Here is a 27,335-nt window from a genome sequence, read left to right as displayed (position 1 = left end):
ATAGTGAGGATGTGTCTGACTTTATGCCAGTGTAGTGATTTTTATCTTTATTATCCTACTTAGAAAGTCTCTTAGTGAAACACAGACGTGATAAACACAAAGATTGCTCATGAATTCAGTAGGTGGCATTTTCCAAAGTTTCCTAGTGTGCATTTTGACAATCATGGAAAGAGAGCTTGTTTCTAAGATGATCAACTACCAAACAGTTTTTTTATTCTTCTGAACTTAATAAATTCAAGTGAGGATGATAATATTTTTCAAAAGTCTATTTTAAATGAGAGTAATTTTCAGCCTGTATTGTCTTTATTTTTATAGAACCAGAGAGATGCATGGCTTTTTGGTAGTTAAAGTTAGGGGTCTTTTTTGGTATGTATGCTTTTCTTTACCTTTTTTTTTTAGGTGCAGTACTGGTAAATTACTAATCCTGGCTATTGTGCTACTATTCAGTGTAATGAACAAAAAATTCTAAAAGCACAACAATCTGTTGATCACTAAGTACAACAGTATGATAGCCCATTGTACTGTACTTCCTCCTGACATTAGTCCAAATATTTCCCCACCATGACCTTTGAGGGCATAGGAAGAGTTAAGTTTTAGTTTCAAATATATCTAGAAATATGTGACCTTTCCAAATTCTGTTTTTTCTCTTATCCCTCCAATAGTTGCTAATTCTTAGTTCTGAGTCATCCATCAAAACCAGCCTTGCAGTATGTCTAGTTTCTTCACTGACTCATCATGGATTTGATGTAAGGTAAGGAAACTGTAGCCAGCAGGTTAGAACAACTCACCCCTCAAAACCAAAGATAAATAAAATGCAAGTGAGCTTTGACAATTCAAATATATTTTTAATTGGATTTTCAGAGAACCCTTGAAATCTCCATATGTATTATAAAATTGAATTACTGCAATTTAGTTAAACTGACCTGAATGGACTTTAGTTTTTTACTTGCAGATCTTTGGTTGATTTTTTTTTTCCCCCATGTGATATGGAATCCAGTGGTGACTCTACAGTCTCATGCTGTTTTCATCACTTTTTTCAGGGTTCAAGAGAGGTAATACATAGGACCAATGGCTAAAAATCCTGAATACAAAGTTCTCTGAGTAAAGAAATTAGGAATGGATAAAATTATGTGTAGTTGAATTGAAACTCAGCCTTGAAATTTCTTTTTTTGTTTTCTTAAGTTTAAGTTTCACTTTGTATATGTATCGTTTGATTGACATATTATTCTAGTTTTCATATTGTCACTTATTTGTTAATGAATTGAACTTCTGCTCTATTCTGAATATTTTCTAGTCAGTGTGACAAAATACTCTCCCCTGAGAGGGCTCAGGTACCTTACTGCAGTCTCCTGTTGTATTCTCAAACTGAAGAACCTGTAGAAGTTTGTGTAGGAAATATTCATTTCACTGTCACTTCCGTGTCTTTGAAAACACATACAAAAATGTATTGTGGAAGGAAAATAGACATCAGGGAACTGCTTCTCCTATAAATCTCTTCATGGTATTACTGGACAATTATTTTGTACCTCTGAGTAATTTGAATCCTGTCCCTTGAACATTGAGAGATATTCAATGGGAATGCAATACTCCAGAAGATTTTGTGGTTTGAAGTTTATTTCTTATGGTGATCAATTTATTTATTCACTTCTGAAATAATTCAAAGCCTAGCTTTGCTGTTCAAACTCAATTTTGAAAAATTTAGAACCATTAGTAGAACCACCTGCGTTTTGTATTTGCACTAAGCAAAGGCAAGATTCATGATGTTAAAAAGGCAAGGAAAAATTAGTTCCTCCCTTTGAGAGCTGTGGATTGTTGTAAAGCAGAGCTGTTTTGAAGTTGAGCTCTACTGGTTTATTTTTTAGACTCTGAGTGGTTAATTAACTAGGCTGTCGTTCATTCAAACCTTTTATCTTTCTTTTTCTCTGCAGTAGCCAAAACCTTTAAGTGGTTTTGAAATGGTAACTGAAGTATCAGGCTTCAGCAGGAACACGTGTTTTTGGTGGTGGCAGGACTGACAACAAATACTGGTGTTAGATCTTAGCATTTGTATGATCTTAGATCCTAAGGTGCTTTAGAAAGAACTGTTTAAGCCTGTAAACAGGCTATATTTGACAAATACAAGAACTGACACTGTAGAGCCAGATAGATTTCTTGGTCACAATGGAGAGAGGTTTTTCCCCTTCCATCCTGTCCCAGTACATTCCTTCACATAAGAAAATTGTTCCCGTTTTGGGGCTGACCTTCAGAAGTGATAAGCCTGTGGAAAAAACTTCCTCTGGACTCTCTAAAGAGAGTTGAAGGCTGTACATCTTAGGCTGTGAGTAGAGGCCTAAGTGACCTTGTTGTCATCCTAAAAAATTTATTGAATCTGATTCTTTTCTAGGCTCCAAAGCTTAAAAGCAAAATGAACAAAGGTATTTTACAAATGTTAATTTTAAAGGTGCTGACCAAAAGCATAAGTGGTATTAAAATCCTGAATGTATGCTTAGAGAAAAGGTCTTTTTGTTTTTTGTCGGTGGGAGAACACATGGGCAGGAGCAGTATCTTGGTGGATGCTTTTTCTTATTCTGTGAACACTATTATTTTTCCTTTTTGCTTGTGTATCATGAAGATTTGTAGCTGCTAAATATCTTTGACCTATTCTAAGAACTTTTCACTGTCTGCTAATCCTTCCTCTCAGATTCCTAACTGAGCAAAATTAACACGCCCATGAAGGCAAAGCTGACTGAAGACATTAAAAAAAAGGGAGGGGGGAAAGGAAAAAAAAAGAAAACAAAAGAAAAAAGGGAAGCGTTCTGAAAGTCCTGTAAACAAAAAAAATGTTGTAACCTTTTATTTTGAAGTACATATTCAGAATTAAATCAAACACTGAGAATAATGTGTGATAAATGTCATGCATATTTCTGTGCACAGTGAAATAGCAATGCAATTTGAAAAGGCAGAGCAGAGAATAAAGAGTATTTCTGCATGATTCACAGATCAGTTCCTGCTAAAGTAAAAAATTCATTGATTAGCACCTGCTTATTATGTTTCAAGTAGACTAGAGGGACTTAAAATACCACAGTCATGAGCAGAAATTTGGAAGAATAGATTTAAACAAGGTTAAAAGAGAAAAGAAACCCCATAAACAGGGCTAGAACAGAACATAGTGAATGAATGAGGTGGGGAAGGCCTTAGCATGACATTAAAATAAATCATGATGTAATGTCCTTGGGGGCCAAAGTTGTGCAAGCCATTTTTTTTAACTCTATAGAACTGGATAATAGAAAAAACACTAAAAATACAATCAACAGAAAGCAAATATGTCTAGTGAATAGCTGGGATACAGATGATTTTTCAGTGTAGCCAACATTATCAGATATGTAATGTTCAATATCTTAGAACTTGAATTTTGATATTGATATGATATTATTTGAGTGTCAATAGTGTGATGGAAAATAAAATCTTCAAATTAATATTTAAAAATTAAAATGCACATTTAATTTTTCTGCTCTTTGAATACAGAATATCATTAAATAAAAATCAATACTTTTGCATTTTTCAGACTGGCAAAACACTGTGTGTCAGTGGTAAATACATAGCCCAGATGGTATTTGTCATCCAGAAAACTGTAATTCTCCATTCTGCACCAGAAATTCTTGTTTCTTAATTTGTGGGTGAGCTGAAGGTCTTGTCACTTCCATACAAGGAGAACTTGCATAAGAAGACTACAGGATTTGTTGCTAAGGGGCATTGTAAGTTATAGAATGTAGAATGTTCAAGACAAAAGCACAAGAGGTTAGCATGAGGAGTACTGGTGGTTTCTGTTGAGCTAACCCAGCTTTATTTACTTATGATAAATTTGTTGGAAAATCCCTCAAGGTACCCAATACAAAAGATTAGCAGAAGCTTGTATGTGGCTACAATTTCCTTTTAACATGGCACAAAGAATTGTAAATAGTAAGTAATTTTTTTTTTTTTAATTTTCACTTTGCAGAAGAACTCCTAATTTCTTTTAATACAGGTTTCGAAACTTTGCATTGACCATTGCTCTGTAGCAATGGGAAAACTCCGCTGTAGGTAATTATAAAAAGCACACTTTTGTAAATTTTGGACAAAAAATGTATTGACTTTCTAAGTCTTTGATAAGACAAAGCCAATATGCTGTTTCCTTGTATTTTTCACCACAAGTGAAGATCTACCAATCTGCTGTTAATTTTAATTTGATGTTCAGAATTCTCTGATAAGTCAATCCACTACTGTCTTTGGAGGGATATGAGTAACTTGCACACACAATGAAATGCTTTCCAGCCTCTTGCGTGCTTATAGAACAGGAGCTTTACAATATTTGCTTTTTGCAAATTATAATCCTTGTCATTTTATTAACATTTCAGAAGAAAATTCTCCTGTTTTCTAAAGCTACTTTTCTTATTTCATAAAAAAAAATCTGGCAAGTTCATGTTAGTACTATGACTTCTCATATCTTGCAGAACCCCCCATAAATGCAAGAAAGCCAAGCCTCATACTCACTGTATCAAACTGCTTGAATATTTTTAGGCCTGCACATTTGTGTATAATTTATGAATACTTTTGAAAAATAGTCCCATAGACAGAGCATAATGTACCACCTACATGAATAGTGAATTGTGCTTTAGGGAATGATAGTGCTAATTTGGATGTGATGATATTAAAAATAGTCAGAACAGCATCATAAAGAATATTTATTAATCATACTATTATATTCTTTGTTGTAAATGTTCTGTCAAAGAAGAAGGAATCAACTGTAGCACTTAGAAGAATCCAGATTTTTTTTTCTGTTTTGAAATTCTAATAATGGGAGCGGTGTCAAATTACATGTGTACTTCCCATTCAACATTAAGAATGGCTTTAAATGCTTAAACTAGAAGTTTGAATGTTCAACTGTCAAATGTATTGTAAACCTCTGATTTGTCTGCTGTAAAATTTAAAGGAAGAGGGATAGTGAAGGAGAAGTTTTCCAGTGTTCATGTGGCATGTAAGGACTGCAGATATGAGATTGTTTTTCTCTAATTGTGTCAATTAGTGGTTATTATTGCAATTAAAAACTAGCAAGCTGCTTAAAATGTAATATTTATTAATTTTGTTCATTGTTTTCTCTAAGATTACTGTAGTGGGAGTTTGGGCATTTTTTTTCCTAAAAATTGATTTTTTTTGTGGGTGGAGGTACAATGTGGAATAAAGGTGACTTATTTTATATGTTCCTGCCTTTTCTGGACAAGTAAGCTGTGTAATGAATTTCAAAGTTTTCAGAAAAAATATTCTGACAGCCTGCTTACAGAAAACAGTAGTAATCCTAGTGTAAATGTATGCAATGCAACTAATCTTAGCTACCTAAGAGCAGTTTATATCTAAGTGCATGACAGGTTTGAAGTTCTCTTAGATGGAAAATTGTAAGAATAAATCTGATCCAATGATGTTCTCACCTCCTGGATGCAATACAGCAATGTGTTTGAGGGCACTGCTCGCACAGGAGATATAGTGAACAGTAATCCTAATGAAGAATAACTGGGAGGAACTTTTCTTAAATAGGACAAGGTAAAGAACCTAGGCCAATGAGTGCCAGTCTGCCTCTTAGCAAAAGCTATTGACATGCAGTTTCTGTTTTTCTTTCCTGTATCTAGCATGAAATGAGGTATCTAAACAACAGTAGTAGTTTTATTGTGGTTTTGAAACATATTTTTCTTAAACTTTGGATTTGGAAACACTGCAAAAATTGATCTCTGTGTGTAATTTAGAAAAAAATGAAAACCTTCCTAAAGAAGGACAGAAGTTTTGCTGCCCATTATGGGATGTGTGTTTTAGCTACTCAAAATGTAAAATCTTAGAAGGATAGGATGATGAATTATTTGCAAGCTGTACAGTCTAAAGCATCAATGAAGGGTGCTGTTTCAGCTTTAACCTCTCTTCAGTATAAAACGAAACTGTTCATCCAAACTCTCATTTTGCTTTTAAAGTGGTTGTGTGAGCTTAGAGGTGCTGTCTGCTCCAAGGTCTCAAGGCAGTAGATTTGCTTACTAGACTGCATAGGAGTGCATCCCTCTCTGCTCTTCTCATCCTTCAGTGCCCATTCTCTGTGGCTGCCACACAGTGGTTCCTGTAAATAGGCAGGGTAAACCAGGGATCTTTTGGGATGACTGTCTTTCATTCTGATTGAATCTTATTCCTCTTGGATTCTTTTCTTTTCATGATGTCTCTTCTCACAAGCCAGAATTAAAGAGAACCTTGTGCCAGCAAATGCAAATGGATTCCTCTTTTGAGTTCTGCAGTTTGACGTTATGCAAATCTTTCTTTGTGGGTGGGAACCTTGCCATTTTTTCTTTTCTTCCAGTGTTGAATTTCAGCTTTGCATCCTGATATGAACCTGTGCTGGACTGACAGTAGTTGCTTACATGATGTTGGGGAAGGCAGTGTCTTCACAAAGGGCCAGATCATTAGTTCCTTAAGCTGTCGGTCTGGGTGGAACACAGACTCTTCTGTTAAGCTACTTTTTCCTCTGTTGGATCTAGTCTTATCAAAATACATGACTTCTCTCCCTTTTACCCAAAGGAGTTTCTGTCCCTACCCCTAGGAAGAATCCCAGATTTCATTGATCTTGTGTATTTGTGCAGTAATTAAGCTTCATTTTTATTATTAAGTTATGCAGCAATCTTTTTCTTTTTTTTTTCCAGCTTACTTGAATGATACTGCTCAAAATACATTATGCTCAGTGGATTTATATACTTTGTCTAATATTGCAAGTTGGCTGCAGTGACATTTAAAAGTCACTAAGTATGTTATAAATTAATGGCCTCAAAAAAATGACACGAGAAAATGTCATAAAGCATCAGGAAAAAATGTAAATATTTAAGGTGACTAGCTTAAACTTAATGAAAAGTTTAAGGTTACCTATGGGGAAATCAGTTAACTTTAACCTTAAATATAATTTTATTGTTTATTCAGTTAAAAAAAGTGAATACTGTAGGAGATGGGATTGGTGCTTACGAATAAGGCTACTTACCAGGCTACTGTAGTTGAGAGAAATTCTGAATATACTTTTTTGTTCAATGCATTTTAGTTACATTTTTTGCATTTTTGCAGCATTCCAAAAGCTATAATAATGACATAATTAATAAAAAATTATATATGAAAAATAGTGATAAATATAAGGAAATGTGGAAAAAATACAAAAGGGAAATTTGCACTGGCTTGAAAGAACATAGCTAAAGACTAAAAATAAATTTGTGAATTGCCTACTTTTCCTCCTTATTTTTCTTGCAGAAAGATAGCCAATTAAGAGACGAGTAAAGCTCTAAAGGTAAAACAACCCTAGCTACTTGCTTTGGTTTGGGGTTGGTTCTACTGAAGGAGACCCGAGTTCCATCTGGAGACACCTGAGCTAAGGCACCTAAATGTACTATATTATAAGCTGCCTTCCCACATACTTTCTTGACCTGCAATAGTTTATGCCAGAGGGGCACATCTGAGCCAGATGTGCAAGCTTTGTGTTTAGAAATAGTTATCCTAAATCCCTCCATGTATGTTGTGCTGTCTGCACTATCTGGTGGCATGGAATCCCACAACGCAGCTTCAGGTTATAAAGATTTGCCACATTTTATCTGTTTTGCATCTGTTACCTGCTGGGTTTGTTTGCTGCCTCCAGGTGAGAGGAGACAATGAGCAGTTAGTCCCCATCTGCCCTTTTTATGCCTTTCCTGGTTTTAGATCTCTTTCATGTTCCCTTGGTTCCCCTTCTTTGGCTTAAGGCACTAAATTGCTTCTGATCCAGAATCTGTTCTATGCCTATTCTAATGCTGTTACATTTTTTGAGACTGGGCTTGGGAAGCCAAGACTCTGCACAGTATTTGAGGTAATACATGGTAGTGGTATAATGATGTTCTGTCTGCTGTTCACTCCTGCCTTTTTTAGAGTTACACTGGGTTTGCTGCTTTGCACACAGAGAATCACACAGGTTGTTTCTTTTCATGTAAAAACTTGCAATTTACTCTTTTCTTTCCACTTTAAGATAATTATTTATTCATACAAAACCTCCTCTTCTTTTTGCTGCTCTGAAGTCTTGGGTGGGAAAGGGAGTGGGATGTCAGTGAGAGCTTTTGGAAGTGCATGTAAATTATATGAACTAGTTCCTGCTTATGTGCATAATATTTTGCTTCCTTCAAGAAGTTGTCTTAGATCACACAGATCCTGACTCTTTTGAGCCTCTGCTTTAGTTTTTATTAAGATTTGTTTCCTGGGAGATTTTTTTGTGTGTGGTTTTGGAATTTTTTCTTTTTGAATCATTGTGTATTTTGGTATTTGTTGGCTTCACCCTGCTTTTCATTTGAAAAAATTTGTATCTGTCTTTGATTTCAATAGGCTGTAGTTCATTTATGCGTTAAATTAGTTCTGTTCTTCCTGAACAGACACTCTGTTCCAGAACCAGCATTGATTTCAACAGATCCTTCTCACTCCTTTCTCTGTGACACATTTTAAATTTTGAAGACATCATTTAGCTGTGGTCAGATGTTTTTATTTTAAAATGTGACTAGTAGTGTTGCATAGTTATGCCAGGGAAATAATGTAGAATATTATTCTTTTTGAATCTGGTTACAAATATCTTGCAGTGCAGACTCCTTGCTATCAGTATTCTATGGAGATAAGCTGAAGGAGTTGGGGGATTTCAGCCTGAGGAAAGAGAAGACTCTGGGGAAACCTTATAGCACCTTAGAGTAGCCAAAGAGGGCTAAAAGAGAGATTATGATTAAAAAGTGGATTTAGAGTATAATATTTGCACTTGCAGCACTTCTTTACAGCCATGGCAATCTTAGAAGGATCATGTTAATTCCTTGCTATTCTCATCCTCCAATTTAATCTTTAAGACTACAGAGTATTTTTCTTCTGTCTTCAGTAATGTTTTATGTGATTGAGGGAGGTTTTAAATTAACAAAATCATTCCACTAATAGAATTTTTCCTCCTGAAAACTGGTCTTCCATTCTTTTCTATTTTTAGTCTTTAAATTTCACAAATGAGAAAATATTTATTTTAGATTACAAGTAGGATGTGTTTTGATTCTGCTATTCAATGAATACTTGTAGGGAAAGATGATTGGGATAATGAAAAGCTGAAAGATACCTTTTATTTAAATAAATTGATTTAGCTTTATGATATATTTGAGTGGTAGGAAAGCATAGTTGGTTTAGTTCTGCCATTTTCATAATAATTTCACATTTTAAACAATAAACAGTATTGTTTAATATGTGCTTATCATGACTGTTACCAAAGACCATGTGTAAGGTTTACTTGAATGCATTATTTTCATCTACTCTGTATTTGAAGGCCAAATGATATTTGTAGGTAACATAAAAATTATTCTCAAGAACAAGAGTATTTTATGTTGAAAGTAACTCAAGAGTTATTGCAAGTGGTTTGATTACTATTCATGGAATAAAAGGAGGTTGTTTTCAGGGTAAAGGAACTTGTGAAAAGATAATTGGTTAGACTAACATTCTCATTGACATAATTTGCATTAAATATTCTACTGTGAATTGTAGTTATGCTTTTTCATTTGAAGGGCATGCTTTGTTAGCCTACTTAAAGAGTCTAATTAAACTGCAGTTTCAGTCATACTCTTTAATTCAGCAGTACAATATCAAGCTCAGAATCTGAGATAACCAACTCTGTGAGTGTGGACAGTCATAAACCAGTTCTTGACCCCAGTGGATTTTCCACATGAAGTAGTTTGATTTAGCTAGTTTATATCTGATCATTCTCAGATACTGAAAGCATTTAGCTAATCCTTTAGTTTAATTTTATTATTTTATAAGAGTAGAGAAACCTATGTCCTCCTTGATGCAGTATGAGCAATAACTAGAGCAGTCTTGGGAATATTGGAAGAAAGTATATTGGAAGGAAGACTTTGAGGACCATTTTGGTTTTGGTAGGACTTCTTTGCAAATGTAACTAAATAGAGCCTTTAAAATATTATCTGTTAAAACATTAATTTGCACATTTTCATACCCATTTTAAAATCAGGAGACTAATATTTTTATTTCTTTTATTTTCAGAATTAGTTATTACATATTAACAGTACTCTTTTTGAAACATAGGCATTTATTTCCTCTTGTGCAATGAAGGGGGAGTAGTGAGTCAGTAGTGAGACAGCTGTGAGTGCTCAAGTTAAGTGTTTGCATGTGCAGATAGATGCACAAAGATATAGAGTCTTATTTTTCCACATTGCTGAGCATCCCTAGGAAAAGCTTGAAACTTGATGTTTTTACTGTATGAACTGAACATTTGTAAAGTTAACCACCTTATTAGATATCTAATTGTTAATTTCAGTGCTTATTTTTAATTACTGGCACTTGTACTGTTTGCTAGGGGCTGTTTTCAAAACAGTAATCTCTGACGATGCTGAATGTAAACCAAAACATAGCTGCTCAGGCAAGGTTCTATATCCCCACAATACTGCTGAGCCATGTTAGATAAAGCAATTGAAAACAAAGAAATACATATTCAAGCTGGACATAGTAATGGCCTTAAATATTTATACAAATATTCAGCTGAGAAGGTAACTTTCTTGCTGTAATGGTTCTGAGAATAATGGTGGACATGCCAGGTACTCAGTGTTGCTGGCATATGACTATATTGGCATACCCAATCACAATACTTGAAGTGCAATGAACTAGAAGTGCATGTTACATATTAAAAAAAAATTAATTCCACCTGAGGGATGATTAGATCTGTTGTTTCTCATTATTTGGCAAAGAAATAGCCAGTTGCTGTGCCATTTTGCTGCTTATTCCTTTTTTTGCATAACAGAAGTCAGCTGATGCTTGCGCTATTGAGTGAAACTGCTGGAAGGCTGCACTCTCCTACATTTTGGGAGAAGCAGACAATGTAAAAGAAATCATTTTGGGGAAGGCAGATTATATGTTCAGATTTTGTATGCAGGATTAAGGGCATGATTCAGGAATTATCAAAAGTATGAATAGCAGTTAGGATGTAAGAGCCGAATTAAAGCTGGATGATCAATTGTTGGTAAAGCTATTGAAAACTTCCTCTAGGGCATTCATTCTCTTTTAGAGAGAGCTCTAGCCTCTCAGCCAGCTGCTGAAATAAATGACCGTGATTTACAGATGATCACAGAATGGGTCATGGGTTGGAAGGGACCACATTGGGTCATCTGGCTCAACCTCCCTGCTCAAGCAGGGTGGTCCCAGAGCCCATGGCACAGCATTGTGTCCAAATGGTTCTTGAATATCACTAGTGAGAGAGACTCCACCACCTCCCTGGACAACCTGTTCCAGTGCTCACAGGAGAGAAGCTGTTCCTCATGTTTTGGTAACTTCCTGTGCATCAGTTTCTACCCATTGCCTCTTGTCCTACTGCTTGCACCACCAAGGAGTGTCTTGACACCCTCCCTTCAGATGCCTACAGAGTGATGAGATCCCCTTTCAGTCATCTCTTGCAACCCTAATCTTTCATGTTTCCCCTGTCACAGACCTTACTTATTTTTTTGAGTTACTGGAGTTTTTGTATGTTTATTTCAGTAAATAAACTTGTGGGTCTGTCTTCTGTAACACAGCATAGGACTGTTATTGCATAAATATTGCATAAATACTGTATTTCAGGCAAAAGGATAGTAAGAAAAAGTTTCTGCTGGCTTGAAGGAGTATGATAGGTTAGAAGATTCTGTAATTATGTATTTAACTTATTTAATCCTATTTAAGGGTTTCTTTTAATTCAGTCCTTTTTGCATATGAATTGGAATTTGGGATTCAGTGTGTTTTTCTGATGATGTGCTGGAGGAGGGAGTAGTAGAAAGAGAGAGACTATAGCTACCAGACAACAGGAAATCTTTATTTGGCTTGTACAAAGTGATTTAAAAGAATATTTATAATCCATTTTTAGAAATATTCCCATGTTGGTAAGAGAAAATCTATGTACAAACTTTCAAAGCTGTTCATAAGACATTCACACCATGAGTACTGTGTGTATTCCTAGTATGTTGTCCAGATTGGACATTTGAATGAAAATTTTGCATGTTGGCATGGCACCTAACATCTCATCATTCAGTTTTGTATTGGTTGCCCCTTTTTAGTGCTGTTTTGCAATAAGTGATTAAAAGACCTATAGAAGTTTGGCACAAATAAGTTTAATATTGTGAATACAGGCAGCATTAATATTAACTGAAAATTTTTGAAGAGGTGAGATTTATTTCTTGAATTTATTTCTTTGGGGTTGGGAACTTCAGGAAAACATCTTTATTCTTTTTTAAATATATTTTTTTTTTTATTTCTTTTCCTTAGGAGATTCCTTTACACAGTTTCGATTTGCTGATGAGAAAGAATGGGATAAAGAAAGTATATGCCAAAAGCAGGTAAAAGAATTATCATTTAAATTATTTTATATAGATAATCACCTGGGACAGAATATCGAGGCAGTTGTACCTTCAACAACAAATTCTTAATACAATAATAGCACTCTTTATTCTGTACATTTTTATCGACTTCTCTCTAATGCTGGAGGCTCTTGTCCTTGGGTGTTGTCCCTTTTTTCTACTGAAGACTAATCAAAGCCTTAGGCTTGGTTTTAAGTTATGTTGGGAGGAGAGAATAAGAAAGGCCTCCAGTGAAGAGAAATAAGTCTGTCTCTTTGCTTTACTGACACAGGAATTCTGCCTTCCTTTTTCAGCTGTATTCAAGAGAAAAGAGTTTAATAGAATGACTATAACAAAACCTGTAGGAATATATTCATATGTTGGACTGCGAAGCGTTCTAGTTCCTTCAAATAACAGCTCATATCCTCTGGTTGAAACGTCATGCCCCATATAATTAGGACACCAACGAGATTTATTGTATATGAATTCTTTATGCTTGAATAAAAAGGAGGGTAGCAGTAGAAGTCTCCTGTTTTCTCTATCAGGATGCCCTAAAGTGTCTCAATCTCTGCAGCTGTCTTCCTCATCCAAGTCACCTAAATTTTTCCAAAATATATTTAAGAAAAGTCTTCCAGGCTTTTCTTAAAATTGCTGTGAAACTCTGCTTGAGTGTCTCTTGTAACATCCACATGTATTCAAATTTTAAAGATTTGCTATTTATTTTCTAAAATACTACAATAACTATTCCCTGGGAAATGGTATTTAAAGATACTTTAGGGTTGCAAAGTCAAATTAAAGTGAGGAACTAAACCCAAATACAGCATTTGTCTAAACCACCACCTGTTGCTTTAGTGGAACACAGGCTTTCAGTTACTATTTTTTCTTATTGGTTCTTCCATTCCTAGTGTGCAGGATGGTGTCAGTATCCCAAATATTAATTTCTTCCTAATTTCCTCAGAGGATTTTCATTATAGCATTTAGGTGATTAGAACACAACAATTAATTCCTGAATGGCTAAAGCCATTGTGAGCAGACTGAAGCTACATATTGCCACCATTACCCTTCCTTTGATTTCTTATTTTAATCCAGAATCCTGTCCCAGATGGTTTCACAGCATTATCTAATTTTCCACATTTTCTCTGATCTTCAGCCTGGCATCTCATGTTTTTTTATGACCCATTTTTCTTTTCTCTGTAAGGCAGATCCAAGTCCAATTTTTATCCTAGATACCATTTGCCAAATTCCTGGCCTTTGCCTCTTAACTCACCTCTTTCTAGTTTTTTGCCTGTCTACACATTATGTACAGGATTAAGAATTTTAAACTGAAGTATATTGATTATAAGGAAACAGAGTAGAGCAGAAAAGACATAGAACTAGTTGCAGAATTATTAGATATTTCTCATTCTCCATCTTTTGTAGGAAGCAATAGCAAAGCATCAGTTTCAAATGTGGAATGGAAATGTTACAGTGACATCAACAATAACAGAATTTCAATTTATTAAGAATACTGTCTTTCATTTTCACAAAAAGTAGGTTTGCATTTGCTCCATTTCGTACTGATAAATTCAATAAAAATCATGGTCTCATTCATATCATGGTCTACAATTGAAAAGTTATTAGTCATTTGGATTTTTCAATAAAAAATGGTAATTCCAGCAACAAAGTATGCCTCCACAATTCTTTTGAGCAAACAATGCTGTGTGCCATGAAGTGTTCATAATCTATTAAGTACTGCTTTTGTCCCTTTGCTTTTTATTAGAACACGACTTTTAGAGAAGTCTCTACTTAGATATCAAATTCCTTCTTCTATTATGTTATTTCTCAAAATTCCCCTTTTCCTTTATCCTCAACATTTCCTCTTCTTCCCTATCTCAACTTTTTTACCTTCACTTGCTATGTTTATTCATGTTAATATTTTTACAAATATACATAGCTCCTCCAAAATGCACTTAAATATTTGTTATTCAATTATACTTTTTAGAATTTTTTTTTATTACAAGATTCAAACAGTTTCCTTGTCTTTTGCAACTGTGCAGAAGCTACATTTGATCCTTAATATCTATCAAAATAACTGTATTTTCTGAACATCTAGTTCGTTGCTGGGCAATAAGAATTATTTGCTGAAGACTTTGTGAGGTTACTTTCACCAGTCAATCATTTTTGATGGTGATCACTAACCCATTGTAAAATGAAGTTCAGTACAGAAGATAAGTCTTACATCAGATACTTTTTTTAGTCCTTTTATTCGCATTAAAGGATACTAGAACCTGTATTTGAATACAAGAAACTGTTGAATCAACTGCATTGTTTCTTTTAAAAATTTATTTTAATTTTGTAAATATACTATCAGAACACACTATGTCTTTGATGTTCGTTCTTGCTTCATGTGCAGGTGTTAAAAGCCTGTTAAAAGGTGTTGACTGGCTTTTGGAAGCAGTATGAATTTCTTTGACAAATCTCTTATGATATGTCACAAAACACTCCTAATTTATGAGTCTCTGGGCTTCTAAATGTCTGTGCCAGTCTACATCATATTGAGAGGGACAAATTTTTGTCTCTTAAAGTGAGATTTGGAAGCAACTTTTCTACTTCCATGAAAATACAGACAGAGAGCATACACTGAACTTAAGCATTTTGTTGTCAGATTTTAAAATACGTGATGGATATCAAATTTATCTTTGGCAGTTTATCCATGGTGAACATGTTCAGAATGTTATGTTGTACTCTGAGCTTGAAATCTGTTTTGAAACTACTGAAATCTGGTCTGTTCTGTAGAAACTACAAATGTCACTGGTCCATTTTGTGTGATTTTGTTTTTTAAAAAAGGGACAAGAGAAATGGCAACTTCAATACCTGTCACAGTAATAAAATCTCGTTTAGCAGCAGTAGCATATTTTTCTCGAGCATCATTTTAGAAGTGTTTGTAACTATATACTTTGTTGCTTTTGGAAGTATCAAAACATTTGAAAAGATGGGGAAGTATGAAGAGGCCTCTCTTGAGACATTAAATTTAGCTGCACAGGAGCTGCATGGGATGATTGCTTAGGAAGTAGTGGCAACTCATTAAATAATGGCATTTCACTTTGCATGAAATCTTCACAGTTCAGAAGATGTTTCAGTTGGGAAAGCTTCTTGTGCCATTGTCAACTTCCTGAACTATTTCCTATTTGAAATTTAAAGATATTGTCTAAGAAGCATTCTATTTATACCTTGTCTTTTAACCTTAAGTGATTATTTGCATTTTAGGTGTCTTTATGTTATTATTTAGCCAAGCTGCTTCATAAAAGTGTATTTTAAACTATTAATTTGTGCATTTCATTAAATTCCTTGAATGTATGTGACAGGAAAATGTAATAACTGATTTGGTGAATGGTTTTGTGTTTGGTTGGTTATTGTGGTTTGTTTTTTTTTCCCACAAGTATACTTTACTTATATGTTGAATTATGTTTCAGTTTTCTGCACTTTCTGTTGACTGCCAGTCTTTGGTCCAGGCCCTTCAGGAATTGCCTCTACATCTGAGGCTGAATATAGCTGCTGACCTTGTGCAGGTAATGCTGTGAAATTTCACAAGAAAATGCAACCATTTTAGGAGAAATAATATGTGTGAGAATGATTAGTCTTCAAACAGAAGTAGACTGTATTATATAAGTAAATGCATTCATTTAGACAGGTGTGTCAAGTGGCATGTAATGCAGGATACCTCTCTATTGACACATTTTGTGTGCCTATTTGGCCTTAAACAAAATGTCTGGATGTGCAGTATATTAGATTTGAGATTGAGTATCAGAATGTTTGACATGGAAAGATGGCGCTGTTTTTGTGTTTGCTTCTCTTGTTAGCAGCTGTTAAAAGTTTGCACCAAAATTTTGTAAGTGCTTTCACATTCTTCCTGCTAAGTATACTAATTGTGATTTAATCTTCTACATCCCTAATATCAACAAGCATGCTTTTCTCCATGAACAATCCTTAGAGGTAAAACTGTCAATTGTACAGGTGAAGAAAGTGTCGTTTATTCGCCAGTGGCAGAGTAGCAACAATATTAGTAAAGTGTTCCTTCAAACTGTGAAAAAAAAATACTAATGTAAGGGAAGAAGAGCCAGTGAGGCTTAAATATAAAAAGAATTCTTAAAAGGCTCCATTTGTCCAAGCAAGGAAAAGTATGGCCCTTACAGAAGGATTAAGACTAGCCCTAGGGAGAAGGACTTTGGGGATGTTTGTGAATGAAAAGCTCAACATGACTCAGCAATGTGCAGCATGTTTCCAAGGAAACCTGACCATCAGACTGGGAGAGGTGATTCTCACTGTCTGCTCTGCTCTGCCCTTGTGAGATCCCACCTGGTGAGTTGCATCCAGCTGTGGGGCCCCCAGCACAGAAAGACATGGACCTCTTGGAGTAAGTGTGGAGGAAGGCCATACTTCCAGAGAGCTGGAGCTCCTCTCCTGTGAGGACAGATTGAGAGTTGGGGCTCTTCAGGCTGGAGAACAGAAGGTGCCAGAGAGACCTTAAGCACCTTCCAGTACCTACAGGACAGAGCTGGAGAGGGACTTTTCACGTGGGCATGTATAGATGGGACAAAGGAAATAGCTTTAAGCTAACAGAGGGCTGGTTTAGATTAGCTATCAAGAAGTTCTTGAGTGAAGTTGGTTTAGATTAGCTATCAAGAAGTTCTTGACTGTAAGAGTGGTGAGGCACTGGAACAGCTTTCCTAGAGAAGCTATGGACTATCTATCCCTGCAAGTGTTCAATGAATGCCAGGTTGGATGAGGCTTTGAGCAATCTGGATTAGTGGAAAGTTCCCTGCCCATTGGCAGGCAGCTTAGAATAGGTAATTTTTAAGGTCCCTTCCAAACCAAACCATTCTATGATTCTGTCAGTGCTAGTGTTAGCATACATTCTCATATTCTGTAATAAGATATAAAAGGAGTTTGTATTTTGCATTTGCTATTGCAAAAGTATCAAGATAACTTTAGTTTGCTTTTACTTCTGAATTTGATTCTGCTCAAATTTCCTGTACCATCTTAAGTGATCAAGTATAGCAAGTATGAATTATAATCCAAATTAGACAGAATAGTAATAATAGATAATCGTTATAAGGACTCAAGTCCTTTCTTGTACTCATAGGCATCAACACCTCTAGAGATCCCACAGATGAAATCTAAAATTTTTGAAGATGGGAAGAAGAGAGAGCAGCTGTTCCGACAGTCTCTGGCTCAGAGTGAAACCGGGCTGGTCTCCCATCCTGTTGGTAATTCTCTTGCTCCATCAGAACCTGGGAGTAAAAATGGCTCTAGGGCAAATGCAAGAGAATCATTTCAAAGAGTCCATCCACTCTCAAATCAAGACACTGACCATTTGGATGAAGAACTAGATCGTCTCCTGAATCTAGAGGCTCCCATTAATACAGAAAATGGACCTGTGTCAGGTACATTATCCTGCAGCATATCAACTGAGAAAGATTTGAAAATGGATTGTAAGGAAAATGGTAAGTTTTCTCCCCAGCATGACCTTATTTAATTTTCACTGGTCTCTATTTTGGTGGTGTTTTTGAATTTTTGATTAGCCAGTCAACAGTGCTGCTATCATAATTTCCGTCAGACTGCATTTCATTTATCTGGGGCTGTGTTCTGGCCCATTTGTTCATTTTCAGTTTTAACTCCTCACTAACCTGAAGTTTTACCATTGTCAGTTCACTTTAAACATTAAGTGAAATTCCTCTGCAAAACAGCATTGGGCTTATGATTTAGCAAAAATTTAAATTTAAAAAAAAAAGTGTTCTGCTAGAGAGTGTACTGCTATTTTATTGCAGGGAAGATAAAGTATTTGTATCAACTTTTGTTCACTGTGCTAATAGTGTACAGAATTGACAACTATTTCTGATGACTTCTCCTAAATGCTACTTTCAAACTTTACTAGCATTGATTTTACAAGATAAAGTTTAGCATGGAAACTATTTTTGGAATATGACTTGCTGTTCTTCAGGAAGGAGAGGTTGTGTTTAAATAAGTTGTGCATTGAAAGCAAAATGATATAAGACAGAGGTAGTATTGCTTGCTTTCCAGATTTTCAGTCTTCTTGTTTTTGCTTGTCTAGAGCCTTTAAAAGTAGATATGCCTGAAGAGAAGAGCACATCATCACAGCAGCAGCAAAGTACATCCAAAGATGTTACTGAAGAAGAGCTTGAAGATTGGCTGGACAGCATGATCGCCTGAAGCTCAAATTTCCTCATATGAATAATTGAATATAGCAAACATTATGTAGAAACTTGAATCTTTCTTTATCTCCTTGTTATTTCCTTTATCTGTCTGCCAAATGCCTGTTTTTCTTTGCTGGCACTTAAAATTTTGTGCAACCAAAATGAATTTAGATAAGATTGAAAATTGTTGGAGACAAATGATATTATTAGAAAGGTCTAAAAGTTGTGATAGAGTTTTCTTTGCTAAAAAAGCAGACTACAATGCAGAAATAGAACAGTTATTTCAGCTTGTACTTGCTCTATGTAGTCCTTAAAATAAAGCTGTGGATGAACAATGAATATATGTGTGTTTAGTCACCATTGTCAAAAAACTCTGTATTGTAGAAAAATGCAAAACAGCAACAGTTATATTTGGTTTATAATACTTTATTGCAGTGGGCACTTTTTATTAGAAGAAAAAAAAAAGCATAATCCTAGCAACTTCTACTTGCAGGTGACCATAGAGCATTGTTTTATTTTGGCCTAAGATTTAAATTGGGTTCATTTTCATACAGTGTATGTCTTTTAACAGCAGCATCTAATAAGCTGTTATTGAAGGTAGTATATAAACAAACTTTAAGTGCAATTTGATACAGAAAGACAGAAAAGCAATACAGTTAATGGGTCTGTTCATCTAGAACACTAACAAAAAGTTTGCATAGCTATGTCTACAGAGGTTTTAAGGCACTTTAATGTTTCAAGGTTGACAAAGTGTTTGAAAATTATTTCTTTTTAACTGCTTAAAGCTTTTCAAACTGTATCTTGATACATTCACTAGCAAATACTGTGGGGAAAAACTGGACAGCAGTTAGTTGAACTATTTTTCTGAGGTACAGTCTCTGATGTTCAAGTTCTTCAATGTCAGATGTGCAATTAAGATGCCTTTTAGCCCTTTCAACTGTACTGCCAAACACCAGGTTAATGCTGTAGTTAAAAAGTTGTTATAATTTTAGGCCATTTTGAACTGGAAGGCTTAAGTTAATCTGGCATAGTTTTTGCTAATTAAAATTCCAACAAAAGACCTGTTTCATATGTGGTAGGTACAAAAAGCCTCTGAAATAGTGTCAAATTTTATGTGTGTCTTGAACTTTGAAGACATTTAAAGCAAATACAAGCTGTGAAATTATGCCATGAAAAGAACAGATTTTTTTTTTTTTTTTGTATATTGGATCTTAGTAGTTCATGAATAAATCATTTCTTTTGTGATATTAGCCAAGCTGATCCTCATACTGTTTTCGGAAGCAGTCCCCTGCCGGGAAAAAATCCCAACATCTTTCTTGGTACATCTTCCACACAAATGATTCCTGAAAATGAGAAAGAGTATTTATTTTACCAGTCACTGTGCAGTTAGTGCTGTAGATGAGCTTTTAACAATAACCACATATTGTGCCTGTTACCATGGAGTAGAATTTGTAGACACTGGAACTCAAGATATTGTAACTCAGTAATGCTTATAAGAGTTTTATACTTCTCTTAATTCAGTAGTACTGAAATTTGAGCTCTATTAGTAAAATATCAAAGTATAAATTAATCAATCTCTTTATATCAGAGCAAACCTGTTGACAAATTCGTATATAAGCAAATGTATTTTGCTTTGAATGGAAAACAAAGGTACTTCTGTAGCATTTGCCCAAGAGCTTCTTATTAGAGAGAAGATATAATTAAGTTCTAGTTATTTTCTTATTTGTTTACCTTTAGGGCCTAACAATGCTAATATATGGTCACCCAAATGCCTATCTATTTACACATATATCTAGATTTTGACTATCAATATAGTAGCTTAACTACTTAAGCCTCTTGGCAATAAACTACACCTGGTGCATTTTCTTTTCAGAGCTAAGATGACAGTAAGGTTACTACTAACTGACTTCTGACAGAGTTCTCTGCAGTGAAGCAGTGCAGCATTCCCCTTTCCCTTTTGTTTTAACCTTCTTTTCTTTCACTGGCAGTAGCCTCTTGGGGAGAGTGGCATCATCCACACTTCTCAGTGGTACATCAGTTCCACCTGCTGGTACACAGCTACAAGGCTTGAGAAGATAAACATGTTGAAAGATAAGCTTAATGGTTTTTCTTAAGTTTTATTTTCTACTCACCTGGCCAGTATGTTCAGTTTCATCCTTGTTAATTAGATACATTAAGAAGAACCTGAAACAAGCACATGAAGTGGGTATTAATGGAGGAAACATGATCTCTCTGCCTGACCTTTTCTAGTCTGGGGTATGTGTGGAAGATAATGCCAACCCACAAAGCAATGACACTACTAGGCATCTAAAGTGCTTAATTTAAGGGGGAAAATTCTGTCCTGAAGCATGCCTCCTGTGAAAGTGCTAGCAGATAAAAAATCTGTAGAAGTAGAAAAATGCAATTTAGCATTTCCTTCGTTTCAATGTGAGGAGCAATACCTGAATTAGACATATGCCAAATTCTGAGCACGTATGCTCCAACATGTCACCTTGGAAGAGGTTACCATGGCTACTGCGTGAGAAGTGTGGTAAATACTGAGCTGCACCAGGAGCTCTGAGCACTGCTGCTGTACAGCTGATAGGCTGAGCCTGTCCTTCCCCAACACCTGAGCTCAGTCAAATGTTGAGAGCTTCAACTAATTAGGAAGACTGTAGAGTCAACTGTGGTCTGTTTAGAGGTAATACTAGTGATGATTGGTCAGTTTCGGTGCAGGGAATTTGGAATGAGGCTATGTGCTTTCATTGTGAAGGAAGAAAAGGACAGTGATTTTAACAGTTGTCTAATTAAAGGGAAATCTGGATAAAAAGATGTTCACTATATCTTCTGTTATGAAGAAAATGGCCATTTTTGATTTACGGTGAATTAGAGGTTCCCATGTAATAACTAAGCAATTTGATACAGTAAGAAAAGCTTGGATGTTGTAGATTAGTAAAACTAGAAGAAGTTCAGATGCAGTATTCCAAAGCCAGACTGCTATAAGATTTCATCAGCTTCTCCTTTCATTCTACTGGTGCAATTCTTGTATAATTAATTATCTTTGTTGTGTGAGTAACTAATGCAATAAGAATAACTTTTTTAATATCCTCTTACTAATGAAATACTAATGTCCTCATTTACTAATGAAAGTGGAAGAGCACTCTCTTGGGAGTTTGATACAGTCTAAACATGTGCAGCTCCTGAGTGCTTCAAAACACTCCACTGCCACTAAAGAACTATAGGAATGGAGTTAACTATTTTTTGGAGCTTATCTTTAAAGAACTTTCTACAAGTGCCTTTATTTGCTTTGGTTTTGTTTGGGTTTTCTTTTTTTTTAAATTGAAGCCAGTTTTCTCTGGTCTCATCAGTATTACTAAGCCACCAGAAGTCACAACCAAAACTTCCAAACTAAAGCAACTTAATTAAACTGTTCCCTATCATTCCCCATATCTGGCTTTCCTCCCAGCAGAATAAGGAGCTGATGTGCCTTCTGGTCTTATTCTACTAAGGTACCTCATGTGCAAGGTGAGCACCTTAAAGGTAACAATCAGTATGGAATAGAGGAGGGGAGACCCCAAGGAGAGAAAATGTTCCTCAGTTTTCTAGATTTCTGGCTTGGGATTTTCAGCAATGTGTGCACCTAAATGACACTACATCTGAAAGGTCTCTTTATCATAATTCCAATTGTAAAATGTACTTACAGGTAGTTTGCCAAGTTATGTTCTTGCAAAGTATGTGTTTCAAAGCCGTGTGGAGTTGTGTCAAAGTAGTCATTGCCGATTCCACAAATAAAGCATTTGGTCTGAAAGCAAAAGTTGTGGTTATAGATTAATTTTAACTCAAAAACACTAATTGGTGACAATCTAGGTGAACAAGAGCAATGAAAAATGTAACGTGCTTCCTACCTCCATGTCCTCTCTCACTTGTTCTTGCTGGTCTCTTAATTCACCAAAAGCATCAATAATCAGACCTGTTTCAAATAGAAAAGTAGCAACACTTCAGTACTTAGCAATATTCATATTGCAATTAATGTCATTCCTCCAGTGTCTAGAATTTAGTGTACTTATACATACAGGCACAATCTTGAGAGTGGAAAGACTTTTTTGTCCTTTGTTATTAAAAATAATATTATTTATTAATATATAAATATTATTATTATTTAATAGTTCATTTAACCTTACACAAACTCATCTGTTTTGTTCCCATAAATGAAATTAATTTTCACTCTCCTTCTCATTAAACTCTTATATCTCAAGTCTTTTTCAAAATAGACAGCTCTGCTCCCTCAGCCCACCTTGGACAGTTAGTGAGTCTGCTTCACATTTGAAGTATTACTCCTCCACTTTCAATGTTTTAAGAAAAGAATTGGATTATTTTGGAGACTGTGACATTTGTAACTTTTGCTCAGTATAGATGTGCTACATTTTTTTCTTTGCCACAAGGTTGCCATAAAATAGTGTGTTTTTTTCCATCAGCCTTAAAGAGTTTATGCAATGAGTGTTGAATGCTGCCCATCACCAAAGAGGGGTCTTGGTTGCTGTAAACCACAACTGCAACCCAAGTAAAACTGCAGATCGGCCTGTGAAGAAAGGAGGAAATGGAGGAAAGTTTTCTGGAGTCACATTAGACATCAGGATGTTAAATGGCTATGTGCCCATGGTGACTTTCTCCATGTCATTTACCCTTTCCAACTGGAAACTCTCCATTCCCTGGGCAGCTGTGGTGATTCCAGGCTAAAAGTGAGAAGGGTGTCTTCAGCAAGCTCTCCAGAGTTTTAAATGCTTAGTATAGGAGAAGAGTGCTCCTGCACAAGGTTCATTATTGTTGGATAGTTACAAACGTGTTCATAAAGACTGCAACCCACCTACATTACATTCCTTGTGCTTTGACTTTGTGTAGTACTTGGGAAAAGGCATATTATGTATAAATTAATATAAAATTATTACCTTCAGAAATAAGGATTTTATGAATTCAGGAATAAGTCTTTACAGCAACACTGCTAAATTTACCTCAAACATAAATATGGTTTTCGATGGTGAATTAATTTTGAACAATGTCTACTAAGGTAACTGATGGTACCTTGAATAATGGCCAGTAGGATAACAATGACAAAGAAGAAAAATGTGATGTCAAAGACAATTCGGTACATTTCATAAGGGTCTCCAGCAGGATCCTCAATTTCATCTCCAATGCCACCACCAGCTCTTACACCCACATACATGTGGAACAGGTAACACTATAAAAGAGAGAGGAAAATTACAGATACATTTACCATGAACTATTCTTTTGGGATTTTTTTCTTGTTTTTTCAAATTATTCTGCTCTGCTAATTCTCTTGACAATTTAAGTAACAAACAAATAGTAACAAGAACACATAATATCATTCCTCATGTATCAAGCACAGTGCACCAAAAATCTGTTACTGTCTTAACTAATGTGATTCCACCTTCAGGTACACTTACTAAGAGGGGGAGTCAGCATCAGCTGTTACCTGCTCCTCCCTCACTGGGTCTTATTTCAGACTGAGACTATTTTGGGGTTATTTTTCTTGTATTTGTTACTGTATTCAACCATATTCTATTCCTTATATTGATTTCTAAGGTTCTATCTTGCTCTGAGTAAGAAAAAGACATCTTTTAAAGTCTTGCAGTGAAGTTTAGCAATGTGGAAAATATTGCCATAAAATGAATAGTGGGATATCCGCAAGTAGATCTAGCTGTTTGTAGGCTTCTATATAAATTCATTTTGCAATACTAGATGTCTGATTTATTATATTGTAAATTAGTTCTGATCTGTGAAATGACCTTTGTTCAGTTCAATGCAGAAGAAATCACTTTACAAAAGTATAGTCATATTTTTTAAATATATAAATCTTAATCAAAAAAATCTTTAATAATGTGTATATTTAAGCTCTGTAAGTATTTTTGAATGGACTCATCTGTCAGAGTGATAAACTACGGATGTTCCTGTATGATTAGCTACAGAGTCTTTTAAACCACCTTCAGCCACACAGTGTGGGTTAAAACCAATATCAGTCTCTAACCACAGCCAGTTTTCTGGGGTCACTTTAGATATCAGGGTGTTAATAATGAGTATAAAACCTGGCATTAGCAAACACTAAACAGAGCTATGCATCCATTTTTATAATGCAGTTTTACTGATAACATAAGATGCTAGTTGTACTTTAATAATACTTTAAAATGTAGCTTAGAATTGATTTACCTCACTTAATAGTGTGTTTTAAAATGTAGTATAGTTTTATAACTGGTGCTGTTAATATCCCATAATTCATATAACCTAAATAAGGACAGGAAGAGCTTGCACACTTGCAAATGTTTGAAACAGGGCTTCTTTGTTGTGACAGCACAGCTTCTTTTTGAAGCTCTGACTAGTTTGTCCAAAAATTCCTTTTTTACTTTGAGGGTTTGCCATCCTCAGCTGCAAAAGCATTGTGGCACATCATAAACCACAGTATTTAGGAAAAAAATTCAGAATACCTTGCTATGTGTCATCTGTTTGCTGTTGAGTTTAGGCCATTGGAGAACACAGATGGAATTTCAAGACTATTTGTATTTCCAAAATTATATGTATCAAGAAGAATAACCCAATGGATTTAACGACAAACACATCCCTCCTTACTCATGGTTCTGTAAACATTTGAAAATTCAGGATCATATTTGGGGCACATGGTGATGTTTTAGTTACCGTCATCATGTCGTCACACTTCATGTCTGGTTCATCTTCATCTTCACTTTTGTTGTAGAATTTGCGGAAGAAGTTGAAAGCCACCACAGTGTACAGGTACACTACCACAGCCAGGAGTCCCACAGTGAGCACAAGCTGAGTGTGAGGACATGACATGAAAATCGGTTTCAATGTCATTTGGACAGAAGAGACATGCCTGCTTGGTGCACTGCCTCACATTTAGTCATATTGTACCTTTCCCAATAGGAAAATTATTGATACGAGTTATGTGTGTATCACCAGAGCAATTTTTTACACTCTTTAGTTTAAAAATTTAATTATAGTAACCTAAAACACTGGATATACAATAAAAATTAAATAATAAAAATAAGACCCTTTAGATAATTTGACAATTTCAACTAGGACTTATTAGGACTTATAAGGAGTATTTTCTCTTCCAAAGCTGTTTAGCAAAGCCATTGCTAAAATGGAGAGAAAATTTTTTAGATGAGGGTAAGTAATTTTCAGGTCCTGCCTGTAAGGAAATAAAATCATTAGGGGAAAAAAAAGTTTAGCAGTTAATAAGACCAGATTATGTTGTCTGTTGAAGCTGGTGTTAGAAGATGCAGCTCTGGAGAGGGGTTTACTCAAAGCTACATATTTTTAAAAATGCAACAACCAGTATTTACTCTTTGAAAGAAACATAAGAGTATTGAAGGACAAGCCGATCAATTATCACTATCTGCAGACCTGTCAGCATGCTCCCAAAGTGAACATTTCAATGCAGAAATCTGCAGCTGTCTTTCAGTGTTCATATTTACTTGCCAAAAAAGCAACAAGATTAGAAAAATTATTCACTGCTGGTTAAGAATGTAAAAGCCACGGTCTTGAGTTAAAACAGTTTTGTCAACTGCTCAGTTTTGACTACGACATTTTTTAAGCAATTCATAAGGAAGATACATAAGTCATTACAATCATTAAATCTAATATGGACTTGGTCTTCTTGAAGTAAAATAAATAGTATAAAATCAGAGATTTCATTTGTTTGTGTGATGATAACACATCATCACCGTGTGTGGGTATATTTTTATGCCTCTTCCAAAACATCATGTGCTATAAAATGTTTTGACAAATCTAGCAGGGCATAGGTGTGGGCTTAGAATGTATTTTACTGCATTTGAGAAGAAATAGAATGTATATGTTTGAAATTATATTTTGGGGAATTTAGATTTCTTAAATGTGAGTTTAAAAGCAACTGTAAATCTTGCTTTTTGTTGTTATTCTAGCTAGGAACATGGGTTCTTTGGAGATCAGTGCATGATTCCCTGCAGAAATTTTAACAATTAGTTTTAGAATTACACTTTATTAAGCTGATTTTTGCATGACAAAGGGCCATAGAAGCATATTCCACAGTGCAGAATGCCCACATCTTTAAGCGCATTCTTATTAGCCAGGTATTGAAATCTCAGTGCCCAAATCATTATTACTGCTGTAGCTAAGGAGGGATTGTGTACTCTTAATATCTATCACCAATCGCCTCATCATTGAGGATACAGAACAAAGTGGTTAGGAAGTAACTAATATTCTTATATTTTTCCAAAATTGTGTGTTTTCTACTGTGTACAACACTTTATCTGTCATCACTTGGTGGGTTTACATTGTTATAATTCCATAGGGTTTAGCATACATTAAGTGTGCTGCAGAAGATATGATCAATCCTACCATGATATAAACGAATTGCATGCCAATATTTCCTTTACAACAAGATTTTTCCAGTACTTTTACAAAGTGCATTTATTTTCAAACCTTTTAATGTAGCACCTACCTGTTTGCCATTGTGAGTGACTGAAGATAAAATAGTTCGCAATGTCTTAAACCCCATAGCAATATCCAGCAGATGAGCAGCAAAGAAGAAGTTGTTGTAGTGCCCAAGGATAGACATAGTAGTGTACCAAGCTAAGTATAAGAATGACTGCAGAGAAAGTGAAAAGTGGCAGAGGGTTAACAGGTGCTGATGTGCATTATTAGATCCAGAAAATAGAGTTTTTAAGTCACTCAGGTTGTTGTAGTAGGACACTTCACCTACATGGGGATTAAACAGCTG

General features: G+C 35.3%; 2 protein-coding genes across 9 annotated transcripts in view; one reads left to right on the top strand and one right to left on the bottom strand.

Moving 5' to 3' along the window:
• The window catches only part of AVEN (apoptosis and caspase activation inhibitor), an 85,443-nt gene extending 65,587 nt beyond the window's left edge, over nucleotides 1-19,856 (top strand). For both annotated transcript variants that reach the window (XM_026793204.2, XM_005479897.4), the window contains exons 3-6: nucleotides 12,304-12,374; nucleotides 15,827-15,922; nucleotides 17,497-17,857; nucleotides 18,466-19,856. In XM_026793204.2, coding sequence (XP_026649005.2) covers nucleotides 12,304-12,374; nucleotides 15,827-15,922; nucleotides 17,497-17,857; nucleotides 18,466-18,584 — 647 coding nt within the window. In that variant the 3' untranslated portion in view covers nucleotides 18,585-19,856. The remainder of the gene's footprint in view (nucleotides 1-12,303; nucleotides 12,375-15,826; nucleotides 15,923-17,496; nucleotides 17,858-18,465) is intronic.
• The window catches only part of RYR3 (ryanodine receptor 3), a 193,985-nt gene continuing 186,377 nt past the window's right edge, over nucleotides 19,728-27,335 (bottom strand). For all 7 annotated transcript variants that reach the window (XM_014266442.3, XM_074542790.1, XM_074542789.1 and 4 more), the window contains 7 exons: nucleotides 27,057-27,203; nucleotides 25,253-25,387; nucleotides 23,627-23,783; nucleotides 22,453-22,517; nucleotides 22,249-22,349; nucleotides 20,701-20,752; nucleotides 19,728-19,911 (listed from right to left, as the gene is read on the bottom strand). In XM_014266442.3, coding sequence (XP_014121917.2) covers nucleotides 19,816-19,911; nucleotides 20,701-20,752; nucleotides 22,249-22,349; nucleotides 22,453-22,517; nucleotides 23,627-23,783; nucleotides 25,253-25,387; nucleotides 27,057-27,203 — 753 coding nt within the window. In that variant the 3' untranslated portion in view covers nucleotides 19,728-19,815. The remainder of the gene's footprint in view (nucleotides 19,912-20,700; nucleotides 20,753-22,248; nucleotides 22,350-22,452; nucleotides 22,518-23,626; nucleotides 23,784-25,252; nucleotides 25,388-27,056; nucleotides 27,204-27,335) is intronic.

The sequence above is a fragment of the Zonotrichia albicollis genome, chromosome 6, assembly GCF_047830755.1.
Source record: "Zonotrichia albicollis isolate bZonAlb1 chromosome 6, bZonAlb1.hap1, whole genome shotgun sequence".
In the NCBI taxonomy this organism is placed as follows: Eukaryota; Metazoa; Chordata; class Aves; order Passeriformes; family Passerellidae; genus Zonotrichia; species Zonotrichia albicollis.
This window is presented reverse-complemented; position numbering and strand designations above follow the sequence as displayed.